At 33.5% G+C, this 12,061-nt stretch overlaps 1 protein-coding gene across 1 annotated transcript in view; it reads left to right on the top strand.

The window, feature by feature from the left end:
* LOC127831552 (cubilin-like) overlaps positions 1-7,821 on the top strand; it is a 73,649-nt gene extending 65,828 nt beyond the window's left edge. The window contains exons 5-6 of the mRNA XM_052356533.1: positions 5,531-5,707; positions 7,589-7,821. Of these exons, the coding sequence (XP_052212493.1) occupies positions 5,531-5,707; positions 7,589-7,821 (410 nt within the window). The remainder of the gene's footprint in view (positions 1-5,530; positions 5,708-7,588) is intronic.
* The last annotated feature ends 4,240 nt before the right edge of the window (positions 7,822-12,061 follow it).

Here is a 12,061-nt window from a genome sequence, read left to right as displayed (position 1 = left end):
TGTACATGTTGACAGTTATGTAAGATGCATTTGGAATAGTTGACTCTTAGGGTTAATCTCACAAATGAAATTTTCGCCAGTCTACAAGACACCGGTTTTAGATGTAAAGGCATGCGAAAATAAATGTCCAGCTTTCAAAACACTGTTGACTTATTTAAGTCCTGAAGAATTTCCTCTGTTGTAGGAATAGGGTATCTTTTCCTTATCACTGCTTCATTGGCTCGTCTCATGTCCACACACAACCTTACATCTCCGTTTGATTTCGATACACCCATTTACTTGTACCTTCCACCTTTTGAATACTATCCATGGATGGAAACTAATTCTTCGATCTTCTTTTCAAGTTTCTCACGTAAGTTATTCGGAACACGTCGTAATCCTTGCACAACTGGTTGAAAATGTTCATCAATATCAATGTGTTATTGATAATCCTTCAGTTTTCCGAATCCATCAAAGCACTTTATATATGTTAAACAAATACAATTCAGATAAAAATATTAAAAAAAAACACATAATATTATATTAAAATAAAATAAGGGCGAAACAACCCACTTGTATGGGCGAAACGACCCAGTGCGAAACGACTCAGGGTGACCTTGGCCGAACAAGTTTTAGGGCGTAACGACCCGATAACCCATTTCTAGAATCTTTCGTCTCATTCTCTGTGAAGTACACTATTCAATTAACTTATCACGAATATTTTCATTAACATCCGTAAAGTTACAGTACACAGCTCTCTGACTCAGTCGCGTTACATAATTATGCTTCTACTGACTCATCAGATGTTTTAGTTAATCCACGAAACTTGGATCGCTCAAAATCAACTTTCACTTTTGGTGTAAAATAGTCATTCAATGCTCGTTTACACACATGGATCAGGACAATTCAACGTATAAAATATGTCTTGCACTTCGAGTCCTGCACTGTGAAGTAGCAAGGCTTTCCGTTGTGCATCACTGGCAATACCTTTTCCATCTGCATACAGTTCGAACGATCGCAGCCATCTTGTCCACTGAAATCCCAGTGTAGACCGATCTGTTCCAACGTCGAAATAAGAAATTCCCGCAATGTCAAAAATACTAGCTGCTGCAATTTCATATCCTAAGGATCCGTTTTTCACTCGTCGCCAAAATTATGTATTGTCGAACCCGGCTCGAGGCCGATTACTTAGATTAGAATGACTACCAAATCACAACTCATTGAAAATAGCTAAAGAAACTTCGGCGAACAGTTTATATAGTATTGACAGACCTGTACGCTGAAGCGAACCTCATATCGAACGTCAACCAGAGTCGTAACATACTTATGTCACGCTATAAATCAAAGACAGTTTTCTTGGATACTTTTCTACATATATTCGTGAATGAATATAAATTACTGCATCGGGGCATATTTTAAGGTTTAAATGTTTCAAATGCATCTTACAATATGTGAAAATAACTCTCATCATCCTGAAACTCACAATTTTGACGCCATTGTCGCTTTGTCACATGACGAGTTTTCATTTGGATACTTTCTGATCGACCTTGACATTTTTTGCTGAAATTATAAACATAACTTTCATTTTCTGAAATCTATTATTTGTAATTAACAACTTACGTCTGGTAGATTAAAAGACTGATTTCAAAGTGAATCAGGTAATTTTAAATAATTTTTACTTTGAGTTTGTATTTACAATTTACACTAAAATTTGTTTACACAACAAGCAAGAATGATTTAAAATACCGGGAAATGTCATTCTGAATTTGAAAACACTTGTGCACATTATGTCACTAAAAATAGAATTAACGTCATATGACCGTGAAATCTCGGGATATTCGCATTTCAAAAATGTCTGTCGCATCGCTGTTTTTCTCGATATGTTAGAACAAAAAAGATAAATTTCAAATGTTTAAGACAGTATTTTGTGAAAAAATATATCTGTGAAATGTGAAAAATGTCAATCTTTCCAATCAAGTGGTTGATTAGGGCCAATGACTGCATTTTAAAGCTGTTTTGGTCCGGTCTTTGTTAACTGTCAACTTTTCGGGAATTTCTGGTTGAATTACTTTATGGGGTTGGTTCATATCTTTAAAGTCGCGCCAGTCAAAACTCATAAAAAGAGACATTTTAAGTTATGGTTGCCAGAACTTCATTGAAGGTTTCCACATTTAAATAAGCGCCCTCTATACAGGTTCATATCAGGGGATGCAACTCTAACAATAATCCTTGTAACAGTATAACTGAATAACTTCCCTTAGACCATTACTCATAACATGATACGATACTACAACATGATTTTCTTATATGTATAAAGCGAGCACTTTCAAAATCGTCTTTTCTAAACCTAAATGTGCAAAGGTTTGGTACTTGACATGTAACATTTGGTATAGTGGTCTTCTATCAAGTGTGTTCAGATTATGACCCTAGGGTCGAAATTGGTTCCACTCTAAGGCTCTTTTGTTTTCCTTACATGTATTTGGTGACTTAAAAAAATCTTGTATAAAGCAGCAAGGTCCAGAGGTTTGATGCGTTTCAAAACACTTATCGTTGCCAAGCTTTTTTTCTATATTTGATATAACATTATAGAGTGGTCTTCAACCAAGTTTAATAAATGTATGCCCCATAGAATCGTAATAAGCATCAGCCTGACTAGTTTTCTTTATATGCATACATTAAAACGTGTAATGCAGTTTGATATGAATAGTGATGATATTACGCTTTTTAGTTTGAAGTTTTAATGACGAATACATGTTTTGTGTCACAACTTTCGCCATGGTTCAATTTAAGCGCCCTTAAACCGGTTTTAAACCCCAATGCTATGTTTTGCATTAAACGTTTAAAGGCGGCGAACCCAGCTCTTGAGTGTCCGCTTGCGAAAATACATGCTAAAACATGTTTTCGGGGGCCACATGATTGATTTACTATGCTTCACTTTATTGAAAGTAATGCAACCGCGTTCGCACAAAAAGTATCGTTGTAAGTGGGTGTAATTTATAACAATGATTGTACATTTGTATTTGTTTTAGTAAGTTTTTCGGAAAACATTAATTTAACGATTGAAGCATATTAAGTCATTAATAAAACGCCTTCAATACATATCAAGTAATATACGGATTAATCGCAGAACTGTTTTACCACCGAAGTCAGTCGTTAACAAATCGGGAAAATCTCTAGAATTCCCTCCGTGAACGTTGATGGCTATAACAACATCTGCTTATGTTTTATGCTATAACAATGAAAAATAAGTTTGCCTCTTTTAATAATTATATATTTACTATGCGCTGCAAGAAGCAAATCGAGAAGAAATTGTATGAGATCATATCCTAAATTCACAGTCTTGAATTTGCCGATTCGATATACCTTTTAGTAGGCACTGCATAAATTTCTTATAGTTATCACATGAAGAATTTATTTTGGAATAATTAGAAAACGCAACAAAACATCACAAAAATCAAAATGCAAACACTTAACTGAATTCGATAACATGTCGATCAATAGGTACTCTTATGAGCATGAAATATACAGATGAATATGTAGGTGGGAACTTAATTTTCACAACCTTAGTCATTTCTTTTGACAGTTAATGTTTTCATTTTGATTCAAGTAATTGGTGTACTGTAAAAAGTTGGTACAGAACTTTGTTTCAACCCAACTTGGGTGTTCAACACCAACGAGCGTTTGGTTTTCATCATCAGCAGCAGCATTGTTATTATTATTACTGTTATTATCATAAGGGTTAGAACATAATTGATATTTGTGTTGGTTTATGATGTCTTTGTCGTGTGACTTATTGCAAGGCAATGTCTTTCATTAAATAAATACACGACCTTGAAGTGATCATATGAATAAAACAAATGATCTCCTACTAATGTAACTAGGGTTTCTCCTTATGTACATATTCCATGAAATGCGTTGGTCAACGTGGGTGATAGAAGGGCAAATATTAATACTAAATCAAATAATTTGATATGTTGTAAAACAGGTGAGATTCGCTTTTGTTATTCGATACAAACATGTTTTGTCATGGTTACTTTGGATAAGGAGAAATATAGACGCGTTCTGAATGAGCTCTTTAATTGTATCTTTGTTAACGGGGTTTATGTGATTTCCTTGTATGTATTAAGACATTTTATTATATTTTCCTCTAAACCAGCAAGCCTAGACGTTAGGTATTTGTATTGTCAAATCGAACAGTGGTCCTCTACAAAGTGACAGAAGTGGCCTCATCTCGGGATTCACCGGTTTTACATTTACTTATACAGTCTCAAACACAAATCCCATGATTTTATATTAGTTATCGGGAGCCACTAGTAATATTAAGTCTTACATAGAGAAACGCTTTAAAACTTAACAATTGTTCTTGTTTGAAACCGCCCATGACTTTCATGAAGTAGGATGCATGATCTAGAGGTCATCTACACCGAATGCTCAAATGATATCCCTAGAATCAAAGATGCCCACTACACAAAGATTACATTTTTAATATAGATGTACAACTCAATAACCTATTAAATAACCTATTTAATCGTCTCTTCAACAACACTGTCCAGGGTGTTCATATTAAGTATGTAATATCAGATATTGTTCATGTACAAAGTTTGGTAAAAATGGTCGTTTAAACTGGCCGCGACCCAGGTGTCAAATGTTTACTTAGACTTATAAACAAAATAACACAACCTGTCTTCTCTTAAGCGCAAGTCCCAAAGGTGTTATAGTTTGTGTGTAATACCTGATGGTGGTTCTGTACAAACTTAGACAAACTGAACAGGATATTTAAAATATTGCCCATTCTTGAAAAGTAGACCCAGAGGACGGACCTCAAGTTTCGTACCATTGAGCTACAGTTTCTAAGATGAGCTCTCAACGTTTCTCCTGTTGCTTCTTGTGAAAGTCGATACTTTGTATTCAATTGCTCACAATTACGAGATATCTAGGTTTAGGCTTGCTTTGTTAAATATTCGTACATATTTAAATTGTAATGCTAAAATAAAATAATAATAGTAAATAAAAAATAAAAGGATATCAAATTAGACGTAATATTGGGGTATTAATGTTACTATACTTCATTTATTGCTTTAATGTTTAAAATGATGTGTACATCAGAATTAAAATAATAAAGTCTGCATACTGTTTAACCTGCTGATCCGATAAAATTAACAATCTATGTTATAACATTTATTATAAAATCCTAGACAAACGATTATCAATTCTTACTTAAAATTGATATTCTCAATACAAATAACACGTATATATAATGACATAACTGCGCGTTTGCAAGTGTAAATATGGAAATATAGGCAATAGAAATGGTAATTTACTCTTCTTACAGCGAAAAGGATATCCAGTTTAATTATCATTTTAATCGTTTTGCAATATCAACAAACTAAAAAACATTTATTAAATGAGTTAGTTTCGGCAGATTATTAAGATAAGTAATTATTGATTATCTAAAATAAATATATGTATTCGTGCATGTGTCTTAGACAAAAGGAAGTTATCATCGTGTTTCTTAAAACATTATATGTTAAAACTCGGAATGTGCCTTCAGTTTCAAGTGTGGCAATTGGCAAGACAGCGATTCAGACGGACACGGCTAACGAGGGTTGGTCGTTTCTAGCTGTTGATGGATTGACAGACACATGCTCAACGACAACGTCCATTAATGCAGAATGGAAGCTTGATCTGACTGAGTATTACCTCATCGAAGAAGTGTCCATACATTCTTGTATGACTTTACTTTTTAATATATGAACGACACAAATATGCGGAATGTATCGGTTTATAACATAAACCGGGTTTTACTGGTGATGAAAAATGGGTGTACAACGTTGTCATTTTACTCATTTACACTGGGATTTAAAACTTTGAGTATTGTTTTGTTAAATATATATTCTAATGCGTCTTAGTTATCGTGAATCAAGTAGAATAATTCGATATGAGTTCCGCTGCAAAATCCGGGTCCTTCGTATAATGCAGCATAAGGCGCGAAGGACCTCATAAACTTCGCTACACACACGCGCGCGTACGCGCGCAGGCGCGCACGCACACACACACGAATTTGCACCCACAAACAGGCACGCACACGCACGCACATACACTCATAAACACACACACGCATGCACACTATAGAGTTAACGCATTGTCGGATTGAGAAGCATTTATCAGTAGCATTGTCTCTTTGAGCATTTAATTTATAGTCAAAATGGTTGAATGTTTGGTGTGTAATTATAATTGCTGTAAAATAATGATGCCACCGACCAAGGCCTAAAATAATGCAGACAAATGCCGTTGTTTAAGTGTTTTTCGTTTACAAAACGCGTATGTCCTGATAAATTGTAAATACATTTGTAAGTGCAACTGACAGTCAGTTAAAACTTCGAACGTCATGGTAATTGTCTGGGTTCAGTGAGCACGATCTATAGCTTTGGCCTGCAATTTATCAGAATTATGAACCTTTATTCTGAGAAAAGTAAGCTTTAGGTTACCGTAGGACAACTCCATATCTCCAGAATCACTACATGTATTCAAAACAAACAGATGTCTTTGATGACATGTGATAAAAAGATGTAACTGTCTAAAACTTATTAATTATACAAGCAATATTGCAGATTTATGCCAAATTTGTACCTAAAGAAATCAGTTGAATGTTAATGTGCACCTGGTAAGTATTTCTGTATTTACCATGTGCCAGTCATTTATTTGAAACTTCATGTGTATAAAGGTTCATTAAAAACTTCACTGGACAATCTTGAAAACAATGACCAGTATTAAAGTGTTATATAGAATTTTTTTTCTTAATGTTCATAATAAAGTTATTATTAGCCCCTTACATAATCCACTGCACGTACTATAAATTATCAATGTCCGTGCCATTATATCAGGTGATTCTTTTGGTGAAATGCTGTAATTTTGGTTTACAAAATGTTGTTATGGCTGCAACAAATAAAGCATATTTGTACTGTTTTGGGCACCATCAGCATTTCTAAAACTTTGTTTATTCATTGCCATTTTCACATGTGTTACAAATACTATATATTGAATCACACCACTTTGAACTGGACCAATGTAAAAGGTATTTGTTCTCGTATGTTATACTCCATATTAAATAGAACCCACCGATGGTTATGCATTTGGTATTATCATATTGACACAATACATGTTCATAATGTTGTTTCATTAATCCGTCTTACACGTCATTTCATTTAAATCGTCTAAACTTTGCAGAACAGTGTTGCATCGTGGGTTAGGATTGGGGTAATACAATTCAGTTTATAAAATACATTACATAAAGTTCTAAACAACAACCATTATTACTTGTTAAACAATTGCTCGCAGTTTAAAGATAATCAATTCAGGACATTGTACAAACATTTTCATCACCTACGCCGCATTTGGGTAAATTGACTGTTGATATTTGATTATATTTTATAATTATTATACCATAGTTTTAAGACTCTTTGACTATTTCGATTAAACTGGTTCAAGATTGATAAAATCATTACACACACATAATATATTACAGTCATTTTGTTCGAAAATGCAGTTTCTACTTAATTGGTAAATCACAAAATGCTTTTAACTTGCATAAATCGCATTTATTTTACAGCAGTTGAATCAAAATCCTATGAAATCGAAATGGGACTGGCACGTGGTAAGTACGAGGCTGCTGCCATCCTGAGCCCATCTGCATTCAGCTCAGCCACGTGGAGACCCACCAGCAAAGGTCCTTACAGACATGTCACAGTAATGGCGAAACCACAAAATCAACCTCTTACAATCTGCGAGCTCCAGATCAAAGGATCTGAACAACCAAAGAAACCTCGTGAGTCAATGTCATAGCATAAACCATTATAAGTGTTTTTCGCGTCAATTAGATGTGATTTTAATCATATAAAGGGCGAAGCTTTATATTCAGCATCTTGATGCAGATGACATGGGCATATTTTCAAGTTGATGCACTCCAATTATTTTCATGAAGTAATTACCCTTTCATTTAAATTGTGACATATTTGAATGAATTTATCGTATCCGCTCGGGATCTTATCAACTTAATTAATGTTGGAATTTAAGGACATTTCATTTGCAGCATGCATGGTGTATATATATCGTAAATACACATAATGCCTTCTTTATTTGTTTCCATGCTTATTTTCAACTCATAATTTGATAAAGCCTATTATCGTTTGGCAGCCATCAGTGTTCTTCATATTCTTGTTTGCAGATGGCGAAAATGGTGCGATTAGTTAAGTACATTTAATGACATATCATATGCGGATATAAATTTTTGTTTTCCTAAATTAAATAAATGTATATGCATACTGTTTATTTAACCATTTGACATATGTTTATTTCCTGTGGTTTTATTTTCTACTGTATTTGAATGATGAAATATTAACTATATGATGCAATATTCTTAATTTGTTTGGTAAAAAGAAGGGATGGGGTTGACCCTTGTTCGTAATTTAATTTCATCGTTCTTCAAAAAGCTGTAAGTCTGTTGCTCTCCTTCCTACCATTGAGTAATTAAATTGTTATCGTTTTAATTCCCCTTTATTATCGTTTAATTTGAGTTGCAATGCTATGAGGTTAAATTTTATTTGCAGTTATATGTATCATGAATATTGCTAGGCCATGTGTGAGGTTGAGCGCTATAAAACCGGTTTAAAACCCGAATGCTTTGCACTGACCGTTCCAAGGCGGTGACCCCAGCTATATTTTTCTATGTGTGTATGTTGTTTCGTATTGTGCTGTTTCGTACTGCTTTTGGCAATTGGTCACTTGCCTTAAATAAAGGACCAACATATTATATATATAATGAGATACAATACTGCTCCAGCAGCTGGAGTTTCACTTCTTTATTTTTAATTATAATAATGGGTTCCTACTTGATCAATACTATTTTGAGCAATAATATTTGAAACATGTATGTTTATCGCGTTCTCATAAATTACTATGATAACATGTATGGACAAGTCAAAAGTTCAATGTTATACACATCGATAATATATTGATATTTGGGACTTGGGAAGATGGAACATGAGCGGGATGGCATATAAACGGTTTGGCATAGACAGTTACGTCCGATAGAGCATATATCATTTTTACAAAAAATAAACGATGTAGATTATTTCCTAGAGAGCAATTGGCTGATATTACTGCCTCGCTGTCGTATATTGATCAGTGGGTGTCGTCGTTCTATCACAGATTCGCCTGTCTGATAGTTCTGCCTCGCTGCGCTAATGATGAGCATTGAGTTTCGTCGTTCTTTCAAAAGTTCGCCTGTCTGATAATTCCGAATAGTTGCGTGAATGTTGATCACTGAATGTCGTCCTTCGTTCAAAAGCTCGCTTACTTGCGAACTTCATTATAGTTTATGATGCATTATGTTTTAAATGTATTATAATGGATTAGGTTTTAAATGACATATTGTGTGGGGGTTGTTTATATAAGGGGAACCATTGCCATTTCCTTTGAAGCATCTTTTCACCCTGTTTTACGAAAAAAAATATGTTTGGAAAAAATAGGTCGGGGAACATTTATATATTTATATATCAGATAAAGTTTAATACAATTAATAACTTTTTTTGAATTTCAGCATTCCGGGTGTTCACTGGTATCGCTATGTCGAATCCTCCTGTCCGTACAGTCGCACCTGTTGAGAGTCAGATAGAGTGCTCGTCGATCTGTCTTCGTCAAAAAATACCTGCTTGTGTGACAGCACAGTTCGACCAGGAGAGGAAAAGCTGCGCACTGTTTGACGGATGCGAGCACACCGATTCCCCGACTAATGAAAAAAAAACAGTTGTGTTCGCCTTTGCTGCTAACTGTTTTACAAAATAACGTTAATTTGAATTCCCCCAAATGAATATTATTGCAATGATCCTTTCATCGAGTAATATCAATTTGTCAGTAAGACGATTTGTCAATAGAATAAAATGAATCAATGATAACTTTTGTAAGATAAAACACTATATTTGCGGTTAAGATAAACGGTTTCAGAAGTATCACTAACATATGCACAATTGTATCATTTATTAAAATAATTCACGCGTTCTACGGCAAAAATGGCATTTTCGCGTAACAGTTATTTATTAAAAATATGACATATAATGTCTCTGTACCAATTTTTATTTTTGAAACTCGCTGTGTTTAGCATCAAACGCTTTAATAACTTTAAGTTTTGTATACAAATGTTCATAGAAACATGAAAGCTATTAGCGTCCTTTCACCCCAGTCAAGAGCAGAAGTTGCGTAAATGCCATCGACGATAACAATAAACATAGAAAAGAAATACATTAAACGTTGTATCATTACCGCGATTTTAGTTTGTGTCTATGGTGGCCCTTAGAACAGATTTCAGCAAAGTTGTATTAATGGGCGATCGGTAGGGATATGAAATATTTCTCTTTTTTTTCTCTTTACTATAAGAACTTTTGTATTACAATTTATTAAAATTAAACATTTTATATGTTTCAATAATAATTTAGAAAAAATATGAGAAAATGCTGTTGTTAAAATGTTCCGTGTTTATTGTGCTTGTATTATTTATTGATGTTAACAATATTTTGCTGACAATTTTTATGAAACTTTAAGATCTTAAGTTTTAAATTGTTTTTGTTTTGTATCAAATTAGGAGGCGAAGACAATTCCCGCATTACAAAGTCATGTTTAATAATGCAATCAAAATCTGCGCAATATACTATCTTTACAAATCTAACAATCTAATTACATTTTCAACCATTTTAAAATATAAATAAGCAGTTTAATCAAAACATTTTATTGCACACATTTCATTTTTTAATTTGCAAATATTTATTTTTTTAAATTAAAATTGTTAGGTTGTTTGTATCTTAACTATTTTATGTTTATAATTAATGTTTTTTTAACATTTATTGTTTTGTTTTACTGATATGACATTGTTTCCATTCAACTTATATATATATATATTAGATTTATTATATAGGTAATTGCTCATTATAATACAAAAATGACAGTAGTCCGCACGTAAAAAGATTTAATGCATGTCTATGACCTAATAATATCGTTTAATGTTCGATTGTTTAACTATGTGCATTATATAGTAGTGATACCTGACCTAGTCAATGAAACAAACTTAATCTTAATACATATGAATTACAACCTTTGTGATAAAATGTTTGTGATTGTTGTCATACTATTTGCACATTTTTTATGCCCCGGATCGAAAGATCGGGGTGTATTGTTTTTGGCCTGTCTGTCATTGTATGTGTGTGTCCCAAAACTTTAACCAAAACTTTAACCTTGGTCATAACTTTTGCAATATTCAAGATAGCAACTTTATATTAGGCATGCATGTGTATCTCATGGAGCTGCACATTTTGAGTGGTAAAAGGTCAAGGTCAAGGTCATCCTTTAAGGTCAAAGGTCAAAAAAACAAATTCAAAACTTTAACCAAAACTTTAACCTTCTTCATAACTTTGTAATATTGAAGATAGCAACTTGATATTTGGCATGCATGTGTATCTCATGGAGTTGCAAATTTTGAGTGGTTAAAGGTCAAGGTCAAGGTCATTCTTCAAGGTCAAAAAGTCAAATTTATGGCTTCAAAGCGGCGCAATAGGGGGCATTGTGTTTCTGACTAACACATCTCTTGTTTAAACATGTTATTGCTTGTTTATGTACATATTAAGTTTTATCTCAAGTATGACAAAACTTCAAAAGAAGAAAAGAAGAAATGAAATTTTAGCTATGGCTGATAGAATCTCCAAATATTTAATTGTAAATTGGTTACACGTTTAATCGGTTCATGTGCAAAAAAGACGTATTCCTTCTTTAAAAGGAGGACTTAACCTGATAAGTATCTTAATCAGACTGTGCTGTGCGAACAGACTGTAATATGCTAACTATTTATAAGGTCATGCATTGATTCATTGCTGCTTAATAGAAAACCTGACCCGTTCTTCATTTAACATTTTGTGATTGCGATCAATGTCCACGATTTTAATATGTACGTTGTATTTTACAGTGAATTTTCAGTATGTCTATACATGCTGTTGACCGTTGATATATTTTGCAATGAGCAGTTTTTTAGATAAAATTT

The sequence above is a fragment of the Dreissena polymorpha genome, chromosome 5 (assembly GCF_020536995.1).
Source record: "Dreissena polymorpha isolate Duluth1 chromosome 5, UMN_Dpol_1.0, whole genome shotgun sequence".
NCBI lineage: Eukaryota > Metazoa > Mollusca > Bivalvia > Myida > Dreissenidae > Dreissena > Dreissena polymorpha.
The sequence above is the reverse complement of the archived record's forward strand: the minus strand, read 5'-3'. Positions and strand labels throughout refer to the sequence as shown.